This window comes from Sinocyclocheilus grahami, unplaced genomic scaffold (assembly GCF_001515645.1).
Source record: "Sinocyclocheilus grahami isolate Dianchi unplaced genomic scaffold, SAMN03320097.WGS_v1.1 scaffold813.1, whole genome shotgun sequence".
Lineage (NCBI taxonomy): Eukaryota > Metazoa > Chordata > Actinopteri > Cypriniformes > Cyprinidae > Sinocyclocheilus > Sinocyclocheilus grahami.
This window is the reverse complement of record NW_015505992.1, coordinates 322,433-347,121: the sequence shown is the minus strand read 5'-3', so window position 1 is coordinate 347,121 and position 24,689 is coordinate 322,433. Positions and strand designations below refer to the sequence as shown.

The 24,689-nt window shown below is 37.1% G+C and overlaps 2 protein-coding genes across 3 annotated transcripts; one reads left to right on the top strand and one right to left on the bottom strand.

Moving 5' to 3' along the window:
- Nucleotides 1-3,394: 3,394 nt before the first annotated feature.
- LOC107562232 (zinc finger BED domain-containing protein 4-like) lies at nucleotides 3,395-11,498 on the top strand. Of its 2 annotated transcripts, XM_016246839.1 has the most exons (4): nucleotides 3,395-3,494; nucleotides 3,575-3,771; nucleotides 8,227-8,487; nucleotides 9,219-11,498. In XM_016246839.1, the coding sequence occupies exons 2-4, from the start codon at nucleotides 3,604-3,606 to the stop codon at nucleotides 10,971-10,973; spliced, it is 2,184 nt and encodes a 727-aa protein (XP_016102325.1). In that variant the 5' UTR covers nucleotides 3,395-3,494; nucleotides 3,575-3,603; the 3' UTR covers nucleotides 10,974-11,498. The 2 variants fall into 2 exon arrangements, with proteins under 2 accessions (XP_016102325.1, XP_016102326.1); XM_016246840.1 differs by lacking the exon at nucleotides 8,227-8,487 and having other exon boundaries at nucleotides 3,395-3,771; nucleotides 9,219-11,497.
- Nucleotides 11,499-15,073: 3,575 nt separating this feature from the next.
- Nucleotides 15,074-21,668, bottom strand: LOC107562231 (proteasome 20S subunit beta 3). Its single transcript, XM_016246838.1, has 6 exons — nucleotides 21,511-21,668; nucleotides 19,771-19,955; nucleotides 19,555-19,662; nucleotides 15,756-15,933; nucleotides 15,553-15,647; nucleotides 15,074-15,243 (listed from the first exon to the last, which is right to left on the bottom strand). The coding sequence occupies exons 1-6, from the start codon at nucleotides 21,511-21,513 to the stop codon at nucleotides 15,195-15,197; spliced, it is 618 nt and encodes a 205-aa protein (XP_016102324.1). The 5' UTR covers nucleotides 21,514-21,668; the 3' UTR covers nucleotides 15,074-15,194.
- Between the last annotated feature and the right edge of the window lie 3,021 nt (nucleotides 21,669-24,689).

Sequence of the window (24,689 nt, the reverse complement as noted above, 5' to 3'; positions counted from 1 at the left end):
ATGTCATCTTGTTTCATCATGTATATTATCTCTCAGTTCTCGGCGTCTAAATGAAAAGCGTTCTGAAAGCGTGTTCTCTTTGTGGCCCTGAAATTACCATAATAATAATCTAATCAGATTGGGTATCCATTGTATGATTCCGTGTGTTATGGTTTAATAAAAGACTAACATGGAGAATTCATATAAAAATAAAAAATTGTAACAAGTTTTATATGTCATGGACAAGATTGAGAGCTAATGCAGTAGCACTTTTGAATTAGGTTCTCATCATACGAATGTGGGCCATTTCTGGCAGTGATGACTTTTGTCAAATTAATTATCTTTCCATTGCAATAATGTTTTTTTTATTAAAGGCACTTGTTACAGAAAGAGAGAGAGAAACAGATCAGCTGAAGGTAAATGTTTATAATATTTGAATGACTGCCATAAAATGCATTTTATTAGTTATGTGTTTCTGTAGTTTGGTGATTTACTCAAAAGTTGAGGCATTACTGTACTATAAATGATGCTGTTGTGGTAGAAACATCATTGTATACTGTGAATACAATGAACAAAAATCTCTGGAAGATTCTAAAACTTTTGTGCAAGAATTTTTAATTGGGTATTGAGACATTTTAGACATCAGTACTCATCATAGAAACCTCAACAATAGTGACAATCTACAAAATATTCAGATAAACAGATTAACTCTAAACACAGCTACAGAAAGTTAAAAAAAACAACTGCAAAAATGAAATAAAACAGTAATGAAAGAAAATAATAGGACAGTTCATATTAATATTTTTTTATGCTGCAATGCATGCTGGGAGCCATGGATGAGTTATGTACTATGCTAGCAATGAGAATTCAGTGCGGTATAAAGCTTTTTGTTGATTGCCACTGAGTTTCATATCATGTCTGAACTATAGTAGTTTAATACTTTTTGTGCACAACATGTTTTTAAAATCCTTCATAATAACTGATTGTCCACTGCTGGATCTCATGCTGTATTATCACAGGGTTAAATGTATTAATAGCACAACACACCTTAACAAAAAAACAAACACACACTCCTTTATGATCAGTGTTTAGAGTTTGGATGAGATCAGTGAATCAAGCCACCATTATATTACAATCAATAGTTAGCCAACATCACCTGATCACACTAAATGTGGTTTAAAACACACTGTTACAGAAGCCATTAAACACAAAAATAAAAAGTAAAGAGTCGAACCCAACCAAAGGAAACACTAATCACCATAATGGTTGAACAAAACTATTATTTTCAATAAAACATCAACATTAACTAGAGCTAAACCGTGGTTATTTCTTAATTCGAACTTTTGTAGATGTATAAAATAAATAAATGTTAACTGGTTTGTTGGTGAAGATGTTAATACTGTTGTCTGGAGTTTAATCATCCTCCTGCATTTCTCTTTACTGTATGTTGAATATTGTTGATGCAGAATTACTGCATTGATATTCGTGACACAAACTGTAGCACACGTTATGGGGCCAGGTTTGTTTATCTGGTCTGTTCCTGGCTGCATAGGCACTGATTTATGTTTCTGCCAGTGGGTGCCCACCCTTTACCTCCATGTACATTAATGTTTAATCTAGCTTTACAGAAAGTCTTATCTCCCATCTGCTATAAGATTCAATCAACATCGAATATGAATGGTTGGATATTGACTTTGTGGGGTCAATGTATCAGTGGAACATTCCACTTCATTGCAGGAAGTATACACTCTTTAGAAAAAAAAAAGGTACAAAAGATGTCACTGGGGTGGTATCTTTGAAAAAGGTACACCTTTGTACCTTATTTAACCCTAATGAGTGCACATCAGTACCTTAAAAGCACATATTAGTACTTGTACTGTACATAGCCTGCCTCAACAGAGAAGTATTACCATTAGCTATATTCCAAAGTAGGAAAGAAATGACAGTCATTTACGCCTCACAAGCAATAACAGTCAGTTTTATAATGGTTACTTTTCCGGAAGTAGACATCTTCAATGACGTACACTAAGTGGCCGACAAATGCAGAGGGCTCAACCTTCGAAAGGAGACACAACGTACGTGTATTTTTCTAAGTGAAGTGTGAGGGACCTGAACACACGAGTCTGAGAAGGTATAGTGCAGGGGTCTCCAAACGCGGTCATGGAGGGCCAGTGTCCTGCAGAGTTTAGCTCCAAGTTGCCTTAACACCCCTGCCTGGAAGTTTCTAGTATGCCTAGTACATTAATTAGCTGGTTCAGGTGTGTTTAATTAGGGTTGGAGCTAAACTCTCCCCTTGTCCAAATACCCACACTTGCGGTCTTGGCCACTTGAGAGCGTGTGCGCGCGACAGGAAGTAAGTGTGCAAGTCTGTCCCATGTCTTCAAAATGCCAAAGTGCAGTGCCCTTAATGGATACTAAATCCACACTATCTCGAATACCGCTCCAGAGCGCCATTCAAGGCTAAGTGTATCCCATCATGCATCATGTTCTGGAAATAAATCGTGAGACTTTTTGCCGAGATCTCGCGAGAGGTCACGGAAGCCTTTCCAATGTAAGTTAAATATGAATATAATAATTAGATATTACAAATAATTTGGTAGAAAAACAGCGCTTTTACTTTTATCGGTGCAAAGATCAGCTGTGGTGATATTTCAAAGATGAGCTGTGGTGATATTTATTTTGTACAACATTTGCAACTGCTTTTTATGACTTAATTAGAAGCACCACAAATTAAAATGATGTCATGTTATAGGGACTACTGAACAGACATTTAGAAGTTGATTTTAAAAATGCTAAGTATTTCAAATTCAAATAAAGCTGGGTAAACACTTGCATTTTTACAACACTATAAGTGTGTCCCATCAGGTAATGAAAAGTTCGACACACACTTGTGGTCTTTATGCTCACTTGAACACTTCGGCCAAATACAGGAAATACGCCATTTAAGTAATCAAGTGGTCAAGTGCAAAGACTGCAAGTGTGGGTATTTGGACAAAGCCTTTGCCCTCCAAGACCGAGTTCCCTTATGAAAATTAACCATGGTTTTATTATAGTAAAAGTGTGGTTAGGTAACCATGTTTTTGGGGGGGGGTATTGATTACAATTTTTGTAGCCACAGTTTTACTACTAACCATAAACTATGGTTAGTGTAGCAAAACCATGGTTAAATTGTGGTTACCATGGTTTAACTTTAGTAAGCATGTTTTTTTTGTAGTAAAACCATGGTTAATTTGTGGTTACCATGGTTTAACTTTAGTAAGCATGTTTTTTTTTGTAGTAAAACCATGGTTAATTTTCGTAAGGGTTTGGAGACCCCTGGTATAGTGTCTCTGCTCCATGCTAGCAGAAGGTGGCGGTAATGAGCAATTTTAGTTTGCCCAACGCCTGAAACAACAAAGGGAAGAGAGAAGAAATTGTTTCATAGGAAATGCGCCTCTGTTGTTCGGTAGTAACGGATACGTTATTTGGATTACATAATTAGATTACAAAAATCAAGATTCTGCAAATAGAATATGGTACATTTTATTTTTTTACTACACGATTACACATGAATCAGCAAGTGTAATTGACTGTTTTTGTTAGTACGTTTTATAAGAGCTGTCCACGCCGGAGCTTCGTGTGAAGATGGAGCAGTCTCGTTCAGCATTTGACCACTGGATGCACAAACACCACTTCACGTTCAGGGACACAAGAGGGAGAAACATTACCGTTCAGTGCAACCTCTGCCTCCCAAAGATCAACATCTTATCCACTGCGAGGGACTCGACGTCTAATCTAAAGAAGCATTTGGAGGTAACGTTACATGTGCACGTTTTCTCAATTTAACACCCAACGATTGTGTTTTTATTGTATATTTGAGTTTGCAAAATGCAAAAGTAGACTGTTTTTGGTAGATTCTCGGTGGAGTACTGAGAAAAACTTTTGTTACGCTCCTAAATGTGAATACAAGGAAACGATGTATGATTGAATTGAGTGGCTTATAAACACTATAAGTAACTTAACGTTATGATTTTCACTTTATCTGGTTTTCAGGCGAAGTTTTAAGCGAAAACTGGGACATATGACCAACAAAGTGGGAGTGGTTTTAAATTTATAGTAAACAACAGTGATAAGTTAGATGTTAGAGTGCTAAATTGGGTCTAGTATTAGTATAATATCCAATCGTAAATGAAAAAGCTTCATTTGAAATCGATTAGTGCAGGTGGGCAGAACTGTTCCTGACATTTCTATAACAAACTCTTGTTCTGCGAACATAATGATTCAATCAAAAACGTTAGTAACATTCATTTACTTAGGGTAAATGTTAATGTAAGACGTGGTCATTTGGGAATGAGGGGTAATACTGCATGTAACGTTAGTTAGTTTATTGTGCTTTGTTAAAGGAAAACATGGCGCTTATATGTCACTGTTATAAGTAATTCGGCAACGACATCTTACTGCATGCTTGTAAAATAAAGTCTAAAACTATCGAAACATGCATATCCTCCGTGAATTTACATTTAAAGAAGAGCAAATGCTCGTCTGAGAAAATGGCGGACGGCGGCAGTTGTTATGGTGGATTGGTCCATAAGGTTTTTCTTTTTAAAGGCGGGCTTCGCGAAGTGTTTCACTTTGTTATATGAATAATGTTATCTCCGAAATCGCCCCCTATTCCCTATATAGTGGACATCATGTGGTCTACTACACGAGAAAGGAGTGAATGGAAATTGCAGATCGATTTGATGTAAATATCGTGCGCTGGAGAGGGCTGCGGACTGACGGGTGTAAATGTACTCGATAATATTTAAGTGAAAGTATAGATACAGAGTCAGAATTTTACACAAAAGTCCAAGTTTCTAGCCAAAAACATACTTGAATGAAAATAAAAAGGGGCAATTTTAAAATGTCATGATATTGATTTTTAAAGCCACTTTTTGTGAGCCCAGTTCAGTGCTTCTATCTGCAGTAATTGTTTATTTGAGGCACTGTTTTTTTTTGTTTGTTTCTGAAAATACTGATATTAGGGTTGTGACGGCGAGGAAATGTTCCACCGGTTAATCGACGTGTGACAACACCGGTAATACCGGTATCACCGCGGGGGCGGGGCGTTCCCTCTTTTCCTCGCTTTCCTTCGCTTTTAAAGGGGTCATATGATGCTTTTTTAAAAGATCATTATTTTGTGTATTTGGTGTAACAGAATATGTTGGCGTGTTTTAATGTTCAAAAAACACATTATTTTTCAAATACTGTACATTATTGTAGGTCCTCTATGCCCCGCCTCTCTCAAACGCTTCGTTTTCTATAAAGTCCCTCCTTCCGACAAGCGCAGTCTGCTCTGATTGGCCAGCTGACCCAGTGCATTGTGATTGGCCGAACACCGCAAGCACTCATCGGAAATGTATCGCCCCTTACCATAATCGCAGCTTCAGCTTTCAAAATAAATGTAAAGACAGTAAATAATGTCATTAGTTTTACCATCAGTTCAAGCCCGAAAGGGGAACAGACACCGTAATGATGCAGTACTCAAGCCGCGGTTAAGACGGCTGAGTCTACTGTGATGTGACGCTGTCTCTCTCTCTCTCACACACACACACGCACACACACGATGCGCAAAACTCCGCATTTGAACACTCAATAGCAAATACTTAAACTAATAACAAAACAGTAGCTGATTCAGAAGCGCCAGATTGTCATAGCAAAGTCAGAATTACCTCCTCTCCTAGGTTCATGAAACGGTCGTCCATAAAATGCATTGCTGTTCTGTTGTAAGTGATCTTAAAGATTCCTAAATGCATCTACTTTCGGAAGGCCAAATAAAGTGCTTTTGCTTTCGCATAGAAACACACAGCATCTCCCTGACATGGCGGCTTGAACTTGCACAATCAGCTTGTAACACTCCAAAGAGGAAGGAAAACTTGAAATCGCATCATATTACTTTCACTTTTGAATTAGCGGCAGTTCGGTGTAAATTGCTTGAATGCAACAACCAAATACAACGTCAAACTCACTTTAGCATATATATAAAACTGGAAATAAGTAAACATGTATAATATATAACCAAATAAATAAGAAACGTAGAACGTTTATTAGCAAAACGAATGTCAAATAAAATAAATAAATGACAGTTTAAATAAAGTAAAAATCAGCAAACAATGTGGAACCAATTAAATAAGAAACGAATGTTTAAAAAAACTTCCAATATCACTTTAAATAAACGGCAAAAGTCAACAGGCTTTTCAAAATCCAAAATATTGTGAAACAGGCGCTTTTGCATTTCGTTTCGAAACTAAATCATCCCCGACAGTCTTGTCTGTCTAACCCAGGGGTGCCCAAACTCGGTCCTGGAGGGCCGGTGTCCTGCAGAGTTAAGCTCCAACTTGCCTCAACACACCTGCTGGTAAGTATCTAGTATGTCTATAAGTGTTTGATTAGCTGGTTCAGGTGTGTTTAATTGGGGTTGGAGCTAAACTCTGCAGGACACCGGCCCTCCAGGACCGAGTTTGGGCACCCCTGGTCTAACCCCTCTCTTCTTGTCAGTCAGCTCGACTCACTCTCCTCACTGGAGAAATGAAATCTAATCTGTGATGTGACTGTCGTTCGGCACGCTACATTGAGCAGCCGCATTCAGTTTTTAATTGTAGTGTCTGTTCTTTTACTGAACTAAATTATTTTTATTACTATAAAAACCAAAACGACGTTGGGGGTCGGTGACGCGGTGGGCAAGTGACGTAACCGGTGTTGCGGCTTAACACCGGTATCACCGTCAACACCGTCTATCGCGGCAAGCCTAACTGATATGCGATTTAGCTATATTAATCAGCATATCATGTTACTAATTTAATTGACAAAGTATGGTGTTTAAGTAACAGTACAAGTATTCAGTTTAAAGTGCACTTAAAGTCCAGGTTCCCAAAATAATACTTGAATATAGTAATCAATTAAAATTATTCAAGGATTTTACACCTCTGGCTGTGAGGCTGTCGCAAAAAAACAACAAAACTTTTTTCACATACACATTTTTTCATCATTCAGTGATACAGTATAACGTTAATGTTCAGGTAAATTTTTTTAGTTTTCTTTTTTTAAAAAGGTAAATACTTCTGAAATAAGGAATCAAAACCGTATCGAATTGTTTTTGTAGTTTTGTTACACTTATTCATACATAGTGTAGGCTAATTGATAATTAAAAAAATTACCTTACGGTAATGCCCCCAAAAATAATTAATTTATTATTAATTAATTTATCTGGTTTGCACCAATAAAAATACCATAATCATGGATTATGGGTCTAGTTTTTCAGGATTATAGGATATAGTGCTAGGCAATCTGACCAAGAATCTATTAAGGTTTTTTTTTTTCTGGCGGTTTCACGGTTTATCATATTTTCCCCTGACTGGGCCTTTATATGAATTAGAATAATAATTGTTTCTAATTATTATTTAATTTTCATAAATTGTTTTGTGCTGGGTTATTTGCCCAGTTAAAGAAGTAGTTGTGTGCTATTTATAGTTCTCTAACAATTAGTCAGAAGTGTAATTAATAGGGATCCCCTCTCAATTCACGACACTGTCTATGTTGCTTAGCCACTTCTACCAGTATGCCGTTTAAAAAAAAAATTCATACCTTGTGCGTCATTTAAACCAGTTTATCATTTAAACCGGTATATCGCCCAGCACTAGAAGGATTGATTGAGTGCACAGAATAATCTACACCATGGTTTCATGTAGATTAGATTTCATAATGCACTATATAAGGGTCTGGGGCAATTTCAGAGACAACTGAACTCTCGATTGTTTAGGACATGTTAGTTCATTATAGTGTGACGAATACAGTATACATATAGTATACAGCTGTATATATAGAGTAAATAATGCACAAATCTGTACATAGATCTTCTGTTCCAGATTCATACACTATTTATTGTTAAGTATTATTTAAATGTTTCTGTTCTCATGTCAGATATGTATGTATGTATGCATGTATGTACCAAAAGCTTCTTAAAAACCACAACAAATTCCTTGTGTGTTTGCGCACACTTGGCGAATAAATCTGATTCTGAATAATTATCATTCATCAAAGCACTTTATCTGTTCCAACTAGCAATGTAATGGTATGATGATTTTACGGTACACTGCTTTAAATACAGACATTATTATAGTATAAATAAGGATTTTTATTTTTAATAAAACCAAAGAAAAAAAAATTCCGTTTAATTAAGAGAGAGCCATAAAAAATGTCTAAATTGCGACTTTCTCCTTTTTATTTAAGTGTCACTCACCTTGCCAGATGCGCAAACGCCAGCACACCGAAATGTCGGAGCCTGAGCCTCTTTATCTCCCACCCAAGCGGCTGAGGTCCGCTGTATGGGAGTATTTTGGGTATTTAAAAGACCCAGGAGGCACCATCGATGTTGATGGTTATCCAATTTGTAGAATGTGTCGGAAAAAAGTGTCGGCTCGGGCAAGCAACACCTCAAACATGGCGCACCATCTCCGTGACCACCATCCCAAGGAATTTGCAAAGCTGAATGTAAGTGGAAATACTGTGAATTGCTAATAAATAAAAGGTAATAAATTATGGATCCCCTTTCATCATTTTTTTTGTGCTTTCTGTAAACGTCTTATGCAGCAAATTACTGCAGGTCGACTGTTTAATGGGGAAGAATTAATCAATAAATAAAATTACTTTGAGAAAAAAACGGCAATAAACAACAAATGTAATAATTTATTATAACGTTTTCATTGTACCGTGATGAACTCATACCGTTACACTCCTAGTTCACCTCAAAGCCACTGTCCCACTGTATCCAACATGATAAATGGATAGTTCACACAAAAATAAAAATTGTCGTCATTTACTAATTATCAGGTTTTTCCAAACCTGCAAGTTATTGTCTTTTGTGAAACCCAAAAGAAGGCATTTTGAGAGAATGTTTTGACCATACAGTGAATGTTAGTGAGGTCCCAAACAACATTGGACCCCTTTACTTTCATTGTTTGTACAAAAGCAGTTTCAAGAGGGACTCATATCCTTCATAAGTCATTCATTTATTATTGATTTCAAACCTGGAAGAAATAAATATTCGCAAAATACTCTTAATGAATGAATGAATCTCTATTGAATATTACATTTTCTAGGGCGATACATACTTCTCATTTAACGTCTTTAAGTGTTTTAGCATTTAATCTGCCTTGGCTTCACCAAGTTTAAGCACCGAAATAAATGTTGTCTTGTTTTGATTCATTTTCTTTGTCCTCCAGAGAAAGCATTCCGTGGTGTGTAGGAGAAGAATAAGAGATACACCAAGCAGTGACGGACCAAGCAGTGATGGACCAAGCAATTATGTGCCAAGCAGTTATGGACCAAGCATTGTGGAAAATCAAACGGCAGAACCGTCTGAAGCAAAAGAAGCTAAGATTGATCCCACCATTTATTATCAAACATCACAATCAAGGCTAAATACCCTGGTTTTCAATTTTATCGTGGAGGATGTGCAACCCATTTCAGTTCTAGAGCAACCTGGTTTCAGGAGGTTGATCGAAGTTTTAAGCAGGGGCAAAAAAGTAATGAGTCAAAACGCTTTTATCACCAGACTTGAAGTAGCATTCAATAAAATGAAAGGTGAGCTAAAAGCAAAACTCGACAAAGTGCAGACATTATGTACAACTGCTGATGTATGGTCTGTGCAGGACAGAAGTTATTTTGGAATGACTTGTCACTGGCTTGAGGACAATCTAGAAAGGAAGTCTGCTTCTCTTGCCTGCACAAGAATCCCCATCAGCTATACTTGTGAATCCATCATCGCTAAAATTCAAGAAATTCATTCTTCCTATAACATTGAGAGCAAAGTTCAGGCCACCGTCACTGACAATGGTAATAATTGCATTAAAGCCTTCAAAGAATTCTCTTCTGAGGATGACCAAGATGTGGAGCAAAGTCATTTTGAGGATTTGGGCAGTATTCTTTGTGATGGAGAAATGGGTGGAGACTTCTTTCTGAGTTATTTCTTGCCACCCCACCAACGGTGTGCCTCTCAAATACTGAACTTGATTGCCTCAAAGGATCTAGCGGATGCCGTCTCAAAGGGACCGGCAGGTAAACTGCACAGCAGCGCAACTGAAAAATGTGCAGCAATATGGCACAAGACCCAAACTTCCACTGAAGCTGCTGATGCGATGGAATCCATTGCAAAAATGAAATTCACAGTTCCTTGTCTGAATCAGTGGAGCTCAGAATACTACACCATTAACAAGCTAATGTCACTTACTGATTCACAGCTCAACGAATTGACCGAAGTCTTGGGTGTTCCATGTTTTACACCTGATGAATCTGCGTATCTCACAGAATATACTGACGTCTTCAAACCAGTGGCTTTTGCGCTTGACCTTCTACATGGAGAAGAAAAGTGCTTCCTTGGAATTGTGATACCAACGTTGTTGACTCTTAAAAGGAAGCTGGAAGAGAAGGCAGCAAACACCCGCCTTTTCTCCAAGGTCATTGACAGCACTGTTAAGGCAATTGACTCTCGCTTCAAGCAGGTGTTTGACAGTTCTAATGCCAGATTGGCCACCGCAACCATGCCACAGTTTAGACTTTGGTGGTTACCAGAAGATGAGAGGGAGAGTCTTCGAGCACAGTTGATCACTGAAGTTTTACAGGTCGACCAAGGGACCGAAGAAACTGAGACCAATGGAGGCTCTGTTCATGAGGATGAATTCTTCTCGTATGGACCTGGAAGTTCTGGCAACAAAGGTGGAAAGAGGGAAGCAGCGGAAGAGGTGTGGCTGTATCTTCAGGGTACAAACAAAGATCTGAAATGCTTAAATGAATTTCCAGGAGTGAAAAAAGTGTTCATCAAGTTCAATACAACTCTACCCTCAAGTGTCCCAGTACAACAGCTCTTCAACAATGGGAGCAATATTGTGACCCCAAAAGGACATCACCTCTCAGATGAACATTTTGAGCGTGTACTCCTTTTACGTTACAACAGCAAAATCACCACTGCTTTGGAATAATTCATGAAGTAACACTGCTGATGTTTATTGTAAATAGATTATTTTTATTTTATTTTTTTGTATAGTTAATAGGATATATATTCTGTCCCTTTTTAACCCCCCCCCAAAAAAAAAATAATATTTCAAAGTTATTCCACAAAAAAGCATGTGCCACCAAAAAAGCTTTGGTAAATGTTTATTTCATGCAGTAAACATGCAAACAAAAATAAATTTGTTACTTTTAAAGTTTAGACTAGTGGTTCTAGAACTGTTCATACAACATGTTATAGTCATGGAATAAACTAAATGTATCAAGATTAGTTCTTAACTCTAAATTATGATTTGATGTTAAGAGCTGTTGTTCAATGCTTAAAAAATGCATAACTGTAACCATGTTAAAGCACTAGGTTGCTTAATTGCTTTGCAGCCATAAACAAACGATATCACTTGGTGGAAGAACTGTCCATTCTGATTCTTGTTACTAATAAATTTATTTTTTTAACATTGGTCTCTTATTGTATGGTTTCTGCAATCTCTTAAGACCAGCAAGACACTAAAGGCACAATATGTAAAAAAAAATTTTATTAAAATATCCAAAAACCACTAGAACAGTGTTATATATTTTGCTGACTTGTGTACTTACATTATCCCAAATGTTTCGAAGAATGTTTAAATCCAGAGAAATAAGCAATTTTAACTAGTGACACGGACCGTGTCCATAGTGTCATTGTGTCGCCTGCCAATGACGTCATACACCCTCGATTTAAGGTTTTGTTTTGTAGAAAACATGGAAACACCAAAGATGCTTTAATACCACACGGAGTAGCATAATAACACAACTTTCAAATGTATCTAGTATGATAAAACAGCGCTGCTTTTTTTTCCCCACATGCGCACGACCGGAAGGAGCGGAAGTGGTCGACTGCGGCATAATAAAAGCTCCGCTGCTTTCGAGCCATGTGTCACGCTCGTTCAGCGGCCTCGTTTCGCTTCGACGGCTTTCAGCCTCACCCTGCTTCAATCTACTACGTTAACAAATCATTAGCTCATCCATGAACATGATTTCTGCCCGAGTCCCGTCAGATTGCATCGGCTGTGGGGATGAAGACGACAACTCCCATGATTCCACACTCAGTCACGGTGTCATCAAACTACGCCTTTGTCTCTTTGTTTTGAATACGCGCCCTCTAACAGCGAAAATTACATATTGTACCTTTAAGGCCACACATTAGTGATTTTGCCATTATTTAAGGCAGCTAATTTGTGTTTTTATTTTTAGTAAAACCCCGTACAGTCTTGCTTCAAGTAGTTCTTTTGCGAGAAAAGAGATGCTTTATATTATTAGGCGACTTTGTTTATGACACAAGCCTTTATTTAAAAGAAATTGGTTTAGCTACAGTGAGCCTTTCATAAAACCCTTGGGACCATACACTATGTGAGTGGACTTCATGATGATCTGAGATGTCATACAGGGGTGTCAGACTTTGCTTTTAGAAGACTACAGTCCTGCAGACCAACCCTAATGTAACATAGTTCCCTGTAAAGAGCTTGATAGAACAGTGGTTTTCAGCCCTGGTCCTGAGGACCCATAACACTGCACATTTTGTTTATCATGCATATTCAGATCCTTGTCAGGTCTCCAGGACAAGAATTGCAAACCATTGTTATAAATAAAAATGTTTAATAAAATGCTCCGAGTATAAACCAATCCCCTCTCTGTCTAAACAAATGAGGTCTTGGTTGCACTTTGCTATTACAGTTACAAACACAGTAATAGAAAAGTGACATTAAATACAGAGGCTGAGTTCGTTTCATAGATCTTGTGAATTATTTAAAAAAAATACCTGAGTTTGAATGTATTAGTACTTGTTACCCAGTTTATTACTTCCCATTATTCATAAGCATTGTACATCCTGTAAATATCTCCAACATCTCTCCTTGTCAATATCCCAATTATATCTCAAACTGGGAAGAGAATACTGGCAATTAATCCAGGCTGCTGTATGCAAGAACAGTACCGAGAACCAAGCTCGCCATGGTATGCATTAATACCAGTTATATGTATGCATGTATGGGATAATCCACAGCTAGGTGTGCAATTGTACAATTTTAATGTAAGATGTTGAGGTAAAGAATCACCCATGGTGATAATCATTGTAATCCCCCTTATATCGTGGTCACTTGTCAAAAGCTATTGATATTAGCAGTGCAAAATTTAACTGGAAGGGTTAAAATCAGTTATTTTTCATTATTCCGTTCAAAATATCAATACCAGCCGATTTTGCATTCCTAACAGAAAAAAAAACATTGAATAAAAAAAATCACCTTTTTTTAACCATAAATGTGAAGAACATGAATCAGAAAATATGAAATTATATAGTATAATTATATTAAATATTTATACATAGAAATAGACAAATTAACAGTTCAACTTTTAGGAATATTGTGTTTGCTGTGAAACATGCACCAATGAAATGCACAAGAAGCTGAACATAGAATTTTGCTTACAAAAGACCCACTGACAAAAGTAAAGTATGAAAAGTCTAGGCACAAGAAATAAAAGAACCCAGTGGTCAGTCAGATGAGGGTTTTTTTCTCACATCTGTCAAAAGTTTTTACACAACTTCTCCAATGATGTTTGTGATGTAGACTATCATGCAAGAAAATGTGTACGTAAATATTGAAACTATGATTGTACTATACAACCACTGTCTTCAACCATTAATTGTGAAAAATAGGAATTATCGATATGTTGTATATATAAAAATAGGAATTATATATTGTGGCATTATATATTTGTGGAATTATATACTTTGGGATGTTCACACAGGTGATCAGGGTCTCTGGGCATCTTTCTTCTGGTGTTCAGTAGAAAGTTCTCTTTACGTTATTGTAACTGTGACCTTAAAGTATCTTAAGGACTGTTCCACAGTTTGTTGAACAAGTATGAAAAAAACATTGTTTAAATAGAGATCTGTGAAGCTTTATGGTTTTTACAATTATCTTTAAAATATCCTAAAAAGGGGGAAATTGTTTTATTCTTATGACTTTTTGACATTATTTTAATTCTTTACTTATCATGACATTGTTTTAATTCTTTACTTCGCACAATTTTAATAATTTTTTGTTGTTAAAAGTGGTGAAAATGTATTTGCCCCCATCCTGATTTCTTGTGTTTTACGTAAATAATTCATACTAGTTTCAGATCTTCAAAACAAAATACATGGCAACATGAAAAAAGTTATCCAACACATATCATCCATGTGAAAATCTAAATGCCCCCCTTAAACTTTAAATGTGATTGTGCCACCTTTAGCAGTAAGAACAGCAACCAGATGCTTCCAATAACTGGAGATCAGTCTTTCACATCACTGTGGTGGAATTTTGGAGGGTTTATGCTCATGAACCACAGCATCTCAATTAGGTTCAAGTCAGGATTTAGACTAGGCAACTCCAAAAGTTTACTTTTTTTTTTTTTTTGAGCCATTCAGAGGTGGACTTCCTCCCATGCTTTGGATCATCATCTTGCTGCATAATCCAGTTGTGCTAGAGATTCAATTTACAGACTGAGGAACAGACATTCTCCTTTAGGATTTTCTAGTACAGGGCAGAATCTATGTTTCCCAGACCCCGAAATAGCAAAGCATCCCCGCATATTATGAAAGTCGATGTCTACCAGCAACTGTTTGGTTAACATTCTTCAAAAATATCTTCTTTTTCAACAGTAAAAAGAAACTCATAAAGGTGACCGCATTTTCATTTTTGGGTGAACTATCCCTTTAAAGTCGCAATTTTCATAAACTTCACATTTTTGCAGTTTACATGGAGAAGATAATGGCATTGTTTTCAAAAACCTGCACTTTCAAAAGGCCATTGTCTTGTAAATTAATGGCCAAAACTGCTTTTAGTTGAAAACGTTGTGTAAACTCCCCATAAATGTGTGGAGAAATCCTGCAAATGTCTTTAAATTAAACATGCATGGATCAATTGTTCACAATAAAATCTATAATAAGCATTTAGGAAACAAATTCATTTTTTTAAAATGACTTTAAAATGTCAAGAAATGAGATCACAAAAATAATAATTTACAAACATCTCTGACCACATAACTAGCAAATGAGTAAATATTAGAATTGTTTATTGAACAATTCAATCTTTATGATGACAAATGGAACGAGGCAAACTATTTTAGTACAAAAAAATGGGGTTGTAGGAGAGGAAACATAGCAGTAGTATTTTTCTCTAGTCCATCCTGGCCTTCAAGGTGCGTGTGGTTATCTTATCCTTCTCACTGTGAAAAATAAATAAATACACCAATTAGCTCACTGAATTCAACTAGAAATGTAGAACATCAACTAGAACATTGTCTTGAAATGCATTAATCAATCTGTACCATGCACTACTACTACAATCAATTCAACAATAAATCAAACAAAAATAACTATTACATTGAATAAAGCAACTAAAAATTTTTAATGTTCATAAAGTTCAGGAAAAATATGACAATCATGACATAATATTTTGTGCAGATTAAAATCAGTTAAGAGTTACGGATTGCCATAGTATATCTAAGGTTGATGACATCTGATAATATATTTACATGACATGAACAACGACTCCCATTCCAGACACTGCATCTCTGTCAACAGCGTTCAGCATGGCCTGTGAGATGGTCTCAAATAAATCCTCTGGTTTCTAGAGAACACAATCAACAGCACAAGTCCATGAGATTACCAGGCCGAGATCAGATAAATCAGCCTTCATGCTCAATACAGTTATGTAGTCTTGTTCTCCTCTACTTACCATGTCAGGTTCCCATAGCGACTCACACATGCCATACATCTGCTCTGAGCAAGTTCCACTCACAACAAAGTCTTCGGTCACCATTGGGCATCCAATAAGGTCAAGGGAACAGATGAAGGGTTCAAAGGTCTTTGGGTCCAGACCAGCAATTACAGGCTCAATGTAGTACGGCCCAAACCTGAGACAAAGACATAACAGGTTGCGATTCTCTATACTGCGCATAGGAATGTTCTATTTAGCAATGTTGCAGAGAAAAACATAAGTGCTAAACATTACATATCAGGGCAGTGTCTCACAACCCTGTTCCTGGAAACACATCGACAGTACACATTTTCCAATTTCTTCCTAATCTAACATACCTGATTCAACCCATCAGCTCCTTAGTAGAGACACCAAGGTCTAAAATAAATGGGTCAAAATATGTACTGTTGGTGTGCTTCAGAAACAGGGTTGAATGACTGGATGACAGACAACATCTGATTATCTAATTTAGATTCTGACAGTGTTCTTTGCTTTTTAGCAGGTCTACAAGTACTGTCAACATTAGACTTGCCGATTTCTGCATTTAAACCGGTTATACCGGTATTATGCTGTAGTCACACTAGACTTTAAACACACACAAAATAATGAGCTTTAAAAAAAGCATCATATGACCCCTTTAAAAAAAGATCTACTGTGAGCTATGAGGTTGTTAATCGATAGTATATGCTGTTATTAAAGCAATCAGCCCACATTATTTCAACTTATTTTTTTAAATAATCATGTTCAAAAGCAGAATTCCTGGTGAAAAACTACATTACTCATGATTCTGCTGAGAAATATCCACCAATCAGAGAACTGAGACAAGCTAATCTACAAAAAGAACACTTTAGCACCCACCCACTCCCATAAAGCACTGTGAATGATAGTCAATAGTTTTATATTTCTTCATACCCTTAACTAAATATTTAGCGGAAGCACCTTTACAGCCTCAAGTATTTTTTTGTTTGTTTGATGTGACAAGCTTTGCATATCGGTATTTGGCAATTTTTCCCACATCAATCTACACTCCATACACCATACTGACAAAGCAAAAACAGAATTGCCACAACAAATTTATTAAAAATAAAACAAACTGAAACAAGTACATTGCATAAGTATTCATACCCTTAACTAAATATTTAGCGGAAGCACCTTTACAGCCTCAAGTATTTTTTTGTTTGTTTGATGTGACAAGCTTTGCATATCGGTATTTGGCAATTATCTGCCATTCTTCTCCTCATCTCTTCACCTCTCAAGTTCTGTCAGGTTGGATGGGGGCAGATGCACATTTCCAGGTTTCTCCAGAAATATTTGATTGGGTTCAAGCCCAGGATGGGGCTGGGCCACTCAAGGACATTGACAGAGTCGTCTATAAGCCACTCTTACTGTGTGCTTAGGGTCATTGTCCTGTTGGAAGGTGATGCTTCTGCCCAGTCTGAGGTTCTGAATGCTCTGGACTGGGTTTTCATTAAGGCTATCTCAATATTTTGGTGCATTGAGCTTGTCTTCTACTCTAATGTGTCCCTCAGTCCCTGCCGCTAAAAAACAGCCCCACAGCATGAGGCTGCTACCACCACACTTTACTTTTGGGATGGTACTCTGCAGGTGATGAGCAGTGCCTGGTTTCCTTCAAACGTGATGCTTGGAATTAAGGTTATTTCCAAATCATACCCATTCAATTGAATTTGCCACAGGTTAACTTCAATTGAAGGGTAGTAATATCTACAAGCAATATGAATGCTCCTGAGCTAAATTTCAACTGTCCCAGATAAGGGTATGAACAAGTTTTTTATTTTTATTAAATTGGCAAATATGTTAAAAACCTGTTTTTTTGCTTTACCATTATGGTGTATGGAGTGTAGATTGATGTGGGAAAAAAAGTAATTTAAATTAGTTTAAAATAAAAAAATCAAACCTGCTTTAAAGGGGTCCTATTATGCTTTTTCAATTTTAGTCAGTGTGTAGTGTGTATGTTTGGGCATAAAAAAGATCTAGAAAGTTACAAATCTCAAAGTCCACTCTAGGGCTGCACGATAAATCACATGTGATATTAACGCGTATCTTGTCAGTAAAGCCGGTTCTGGCATTAACTACACCGAGCCGTTGTTCACTGACAAGCTGCGCAAAACCACGATCATATTTTGAACAGCTTGTCGGTGAACAACGGCTCTGTGTAGTTAATGCTGCTCCATGTGAAAGCCCGCACGTGATGGAGATTTACCGCTGATTACAGAATGGCTTTACTGACAAGACGCATATTAAATATCGCATGCGATTTATCGTGCAGCCCTAGTCCACTCCAAAGGGAGATATTTTGTTTTTTAAAAATCCCTTTTCAAGAACTACAACGAAAGACTCCTTTGGACTACAGCGTTTGTTTTCCGGGCTTTGTGATATCACAAAGCGGCTCATTGGAATATCATTACAAATAATTCCCGCCTACAGAAATTCGAATGGTTGGGGGGTGGGGAGGGGCGAGGTTGTGGTTAGATCGCTTGGTTGAGTGAGTGCATCAGACGAGACGATGAAGAAGAAGTGCTGCTGCAGTTAGTGCATCAGAGAAAACCAAGAAGAAGAGCTACTGCTGTGCTGTAGCTTCAAATTTTCAGCATGTCTAGAACAAATCTTACAAGTATAACACGATGTAGCTGGGCGCCGCGGACAGACGCCGAACGGCGCCGCCGGTGTGCCTACACTCATATAAAATAATGTATTTGAATTTTAAAGATGTGGAGCGACGCGACGCTGCGCTTCTCGTCCGGTGTGCAACTGCCTGAAAAGCAGTTTTTTTCACCTCCATGCCCAAACGTCTTTGTTTGGGCTTCCGAAAGCGGATGATGTCAGGAAACAGTGGTTGCAATTTATTTTTTTACTCTGTCCCTTAGCATTATGACCCCAATTTGCTATTGTGTACTGCGCATTTTACTGAGGACAGCTTCCACAACACGAGGAAGTACAGTGCTGGATTCGCCCAAAAAGCTTTTGTGGAAAGACGGAGCAAGGGGCGTGGCAGTACTGAAACACCGTCTAAGCTGTTCGCCAATCACAACGCACTGGGACAGCTAACCAATCACAACAATTCAATCACATTTGAACAGAGTGGACAGTGAAATTGCTGTAAATACAGAGTGATAAGGAAGAAAATCAAAAATCAAACCTGATTTAAAACCCAGTAACACAACTGTAGCTGTATAACTTTACAACAGCAACACTGCTTTAACAAAACAGCAAGACTTATTTGACATCAAAACAAAAATGTTTAAAATGCGGTCTAATTGCTCTCGCTGTTCTTTGATGTCATACTCAGAATGGTATGTCATACAACAGTTCTTCTGTGGCTTTATAGGTAATATTTTCACTTACACAATTTAGCAAAATCAGACAATATTGTGTCTAATATAAACCACAATATTAATTTCTTATTATTGAATTGTTGTAAATAAATATCACATTTGGAACTGGTCAGTGCTCAAAAAATGCTGGGAAATCACTTCATGTAGCCCCAAGAGTGATGATTGACCCACTGATTTTCAAAACTGCTAACGATTTTCTACTTTGAGGATCTTGATAGAAATGTAGTGGAGTGAAAAGTACAATATTTGTCTTTCAAATGTAGTGACGTTAAAGTCATAAGTTTCCAGAAAAAAATAATACTCAAGTAAAGTACAGATACTCAAAGTGTACTTAAGTACAATACTCAAGTAAATGTACTTAGTTACTGTCCGTCTCTGGGTGCCAATAAACAGTGACTAGCATGTGTACAGACATGCATTTTTACCTCCTCTCATACAGAAGGTTGGACACCATGCTCATGAAGGTCTTCGGCTTGATCTGACGACCTTCCTTCAGCTCATACAAGTTCAAGCGGAACTTCAGCCTTTGAGATCTAAGATAAGAGAGAAAGATAAAGACCACAAAGTATTTAAAAAGAGGGAAAAAAGACAAGTGTTATGTTTAATACCAAATATTATAATACATCTGACACTATTCTTACACTGTCTGTACATCTGTGGCAAGGCCTGCCAGCCCGATGAAGAGTCTCTCTCCCATAGGGAAGAGTTTCTGGAAGTCAGTTGTAACCAGCTGTGCCTGGATACCAAACCTCCGGTCTGATGCTATTGCCACGCATTCCTTTCCACGCATTGCCATGACAGCACCTCCATTATATGACATAATAGACTATGGGCAGAAAATAATAAGACAATAAAATGTAAGAATAAACAACTGCATTTTTCTATACAGTCTGTCTAGATATCAAATACATATTTCAAACAGTTATTACATAGGCTTAAAAACTAAAATGTAGTCATGATACTGTTATTTATTTATAATTTTTTTTTTTTTATAATTAAACATTAACAGCAGGGGACACATATCACAAAGATCACTTAAAAGAACAGAGTAAGAAACTTGCAGTAAAAAAATACAAAATAAAATTTTTCAAACAAGATACAATAAACGGGGGTAGTCTACTGAAAAGGTAGTTATGATATTGTATTTTGTATGACAAGACACTTTGCAAATGTTATCCAAATCCGCATCAGAAATCCATTTGAAGGATAATAAATTTGATCAAGAAAAGTTCATACTGAATTCCCCTTTTAATACCGATGCATTTATGAAAATTATGATATAAAATACGTCTACACATGAGTGATCACCATCCATAATTACAGTGTTGGGGAAAGCTACTCTTAAAAGTAATGCGTTACAATATTGCGTTACTCCATAAAAAAGTAACTAATTATGTTACTTAGTTACTTTTTATGGAAAGTAATGTGTTGCGTTACTTTTGCGTTACTTTTTAAATCTAGACAGGGCTTGCTTGTTTGTTTTTAAAATAAAAAAGTTCTATTTTTGGCAAATATAAAAGCCGTTTCACACCAAAAGTGAAATGAATAAGCCTCAGGCTGAAGGGACAGTAAATGTACGTCCGTACAGTAGAATGCAGAAGAAGAAATGTCAACACACTTCAGCAATGAAAAAAGACACACAGATGTTCGTCTAGAGTAATTTGTGCTTATTAGTACGGTTGAACTGAATCATCGAAGGTAAGAAGCAAAGACATTGGTTAATAGAATGGGATTAAATACATAAAGCATATTTGTGTTGTTTAACATTTAATGATTGCAGGTTTGCTTCATATTCTGAGTTGCATTATTTTTATTCATTTTGAGGAATACTGAATCTGTGTTGTTTTTTTGTGTGAGTGAGATGAATTAATGCATATTCATATTTATTTTTAACTACAGTAACATCTTCTGATTTCTCTCAACATGGGGACAAATTGGGGGGGGGGGGAAAGTAACTCGTTACTTATTTGAAAAAGTAACTCAGATATTCTCTTGTAAATTAAAAAGTAATGCGTTACTTTACTAGTTACTTGAAAAAAGTAATCTGATTACGTAACTCGCGTTACTTTTGATGCGTTACCGCCAACACTTGCTATTTAACCAAGCATCCAAATGCAACGCTGTTAGTTTCGTTTTAAATATGATCGACTCAAATCATCCAGCTCAATAGCACACACTCCATACAACCAAAGCTTATTATGCAAGTGAAGTCCGTTTAATTAACAAAGAAGTTCCTTATTAAAAAGCAATATAAACTGCCGGTTAGGACAAATATTCTAACTATTTTCGACTGGAAAGAAGAGATGGCAAATGAGCTACAGTGTTAATATAGACGAATACATTGAACAAACACATGTAATTCTACAAACGTGTTCACTTACCATGCTGGCAAATGTAAAAAGCAGGCACTAATATGAAGAACTATTTCTAAGATTTGATAATGTTCTGCTGTAGACCGCGTTACACACGGTGACTACACACTTTCTTCCAAGCGCTGCTAGCTAGTCGTTCCTGCTGCGCACGTCATTTCCTCCAGCCGCGGTTCCTACAGCGCCCCTGCTGGACACAATTCTCAGCGGAATCACTACACCACCTACTGTAACACTAAAAGCATGGAGAATTAAAATCGGTTTCCAATCCTGCCCATTTAAAAAACCGCACGGGAGAACTTGTTCCCCTTTTTAGGGATTGTGATTCATTTTAAACGGAAAACAACAAACGCGGTGTAGCTTGCGGTAGGGGGCAGTAATGCGCTGTAATTCATTCTCACCCACAGGAGCGAGGACAGAAGAAAACAATGCTAAACAAAACCAAAAAAATAAAATGCTCGGAGGATGGAGTCTTTAAATGCAAGTAGCACGTGTCACAGCAAAATGTGTCGGTTTACGAGTAGCCTGTAGTGATGGGAGAAACGAACCATTGCGTAGCGTCGAATCAATTGAAGCAAAGCGCTCGAAACACCACACGCTGGGCACGCCTGCTGGTCAAAGCTGTGTAAATGCGGCCAAAACATGCAGAAAAACAGCTTTCACAAACCCAATGAAAATGCTTTCTTGAAAGTATAATATATTAAATGCAATCAAAATAATAAAATACCAATAAAAATGAAGTGTCTGTAAAATAATTATTATTAATTTGCAAGGGTTTGTTTTATGGAGAGCTTGTCTAAACAGGCCAGTACGAGACTATTACTACTCATCCTTTTAATTACACAAATGTCTCATTAAAAATGTCTACAACTTGATCAAACTGATCCGAGATGGTATAACCCTAGACGCTGATGCAGTTGGTCGCCGCTGCGGGGCGATATCAATGAACTCGCATGATTCGTGACTCCTGAAAAACTGTTTCATTCCGCGTCGCCTCATCAAGCTCTCGCTGGATCCGCTGGGTTTGGTGAGTAAATTATGACAATGTTAATTTTGGAGTGAACTGTCCCTTTAATACTCAGAAGATACATTAAAGGGGTCATATGATGCGATTTCAAGTTTTCCTTTCTCTTTGGAGTGTTACAAGCTGATTGTGCATAGATAAGATCCCTGAAGTTGCAAAGACTAAAGTCTCAAAACCAAAGAGATATTCTTTATCAAAGTTAAGACTCTGCCACGCCCCCCTAAAACGGCTCGTTCTAACACGCCCCCACATATCTACCTCACTATGTGTAAATATTAGCATAATGCCACCCAAATGTTCACGCAAAGACAGAAGGCGTGGTTTCAGTAACCGCAGTTAGTTTTGAAGCATCCATGTCAGGGAGACGCTGTGTGTTTCTGGGCGAAAGCAAAAGCACTTTATTTGGCCTTCCGGAAGTAGATGCATTTAGGAATCTTTAAGATTACTTACAACAGAACAGCAATGCATTTTATAAACGACCGTTTCGTGAACCTAGGAGAGGAAGTAAAATTCTGACTTTGCTATGACAATCTGGCGCTTCTGAATCAGCTACTGTTTTGTTATTAGTTTAAGTATTTGCTATTGACTGTTCGAGAGAGAGAGAGAGATCACAGTGGAGTCAGCTGTGTACTGCAAGCACATATTCATCACTGTGTCTGTCACGAGAGAGAGAGAGAGAGAGATAACAGTGGAGTCAGCTGTGTACTGCAAGCACATATTCATCACTGTGTCTGTCATGAGAGAGAGAGAGAGATCACAGTGGAGTCAGCTGTGTACTGCAAGCACATATTCATCACTGTGTCTGTCGAGAGAGAGAGAGAGAGATTGAGATTTCAAGCCACTTTTATTACAATATACAACAGTTACAAGTTCAATGCAACATCAGTCACATAACAAAATACAAACACTTTAAATAAAAAAAAACAATCCATCACCAAAAATCTCACACAAAGCTCCTTTTAAACACCAAATTAGCTCAAACTTTGCAAGATCATTCATCAATTTATAATAATTAAAATCTATTAAAATTCTGGATTTAACTGAATTAGCAAACACGGCTTTTAAATCATTACAAACCCCATGCTCGTTTTTTTCTTTTCTTGTAATGTAAATTGCCATTTTAGCATGTCCCAATATAAAATTAAACAACTGACACTGATACTTGCGACTCTGTGAGTATTTCAAACCACAAATTAATTTCTTCATTGAAAAACACTCATTAAAACAATTAAAAATGTTACTCAAAACACTAAATAAAGACGTCAGTCTAGAACACTGCATAAACGCATGGAAGACAGTTTCCCTTTGTGAACAAAAAGAACAATTTTGATCAACATCCTGATTAATTACAGAAACAAAAGCGTTCACTGCAATAGCACCATGTAACAACCTCCATTGCAAATCTCCAATTCTCTTAGATAATGGTGACTTATACAATACTCTCCACTCAGGTTTTTCATACTCATTTAAATTAAGCATCTCACGCCAAGGAGTATCAATTCTTTTATCAAAAAAATTCTTATTAAAAATTTGAACACAAATTTTATAGCAGACCTTTCCAGAATAATATCTGAGCCCTTCACAATCAACCTATTAACTTCTAAGAAACAGCCTCCATTGTGGGAGTTAAATATAAGTCAGGAAAAGAATCGATACAATCTGGATTTACGAGCCCCATTGAGTAATCTAATAACAATTTCAATTATTGTTTCAGACAAAGTGGTCTTCCACTTGTTAAGTACTCTGGCAACCAGACGCATAGATCTCATCCCCAGCTTCTCAGTCATTGCAATCACATCTGAAAAATTAGCTCCAGCTACTTGTAGCACTTTCCCAATGGTTAAAAGTCCAGAGTTGATAAGATTTTCTTCTGTCACAGAGTAACTCAGTTCACTTGACAAGGCCAAACGTGAGCCAAAAATTAACGGCTCTTGCAACAGCCAGTACAAAGAGTTCACAGTCCGCTCCTTTGGAGTCTCGAACAAGGCCCACACTTTAAAAAGATTCAGATAAAAAACAGGAAACTTAGAGTTTCAACTTTTGAGGGTCTAGCCAAAATATGACTCTATCCAATCCCAGGCCTTCAAACCCTCTCAATATAGAGAAAGCTGCTTTCTTCCAGTTTGAGTTCTCTGAGCCTGTTAGAAGTCTTTGTATGAACTGAATC

What these genes read in the sequence shown, in the direction of transcription:
- LOC107562232 (XM_016246839.1), top strand. Translation starts at nt 3,604, where the DNA reads ATGGAGCAGTCTCGTTCAGCATTTGACCACTGGATGCACAAACACCAC. An exon ending in ATCTAAAGAAGCATTTGGAG is followed by an intron (nt 3,772 to 8,226) that starts GTAACGTTACAT and finishes TTTTTATTTAAG; the next exon opens with TGTCACTCACCTTGCCAGAT. An exon ending in AGGAATTTGCAAAGCTGAAT is followed by an intron (nt 8,488 to 9,218) that starts GTAAGTGGAAAT and finishes TTTGTCCTCCAG; the next exon opens with AGAAAGCATTCCGTGGTGTG.
- LOC107562231 (XM_016246838.1), bottom strand. An exon ending in AACCTTCTGTATGAGAGGAG is followed by an intron (nt 15,934 to 19,554) that starts GTAAAAATGCAT and finishes TCTTTGTCTCAG; the next exon opens with GTTTGGGCCGTACTACATTG. An exon ending in CGCTATGGGAACCTGACATG is followed by an intron (nt 15,648 to 15,755) that starts GTAAGTAGAGGA and finishes TGTGTTCTCTAG; the next exon opens with AAACCAGAGGATTTATTTGA.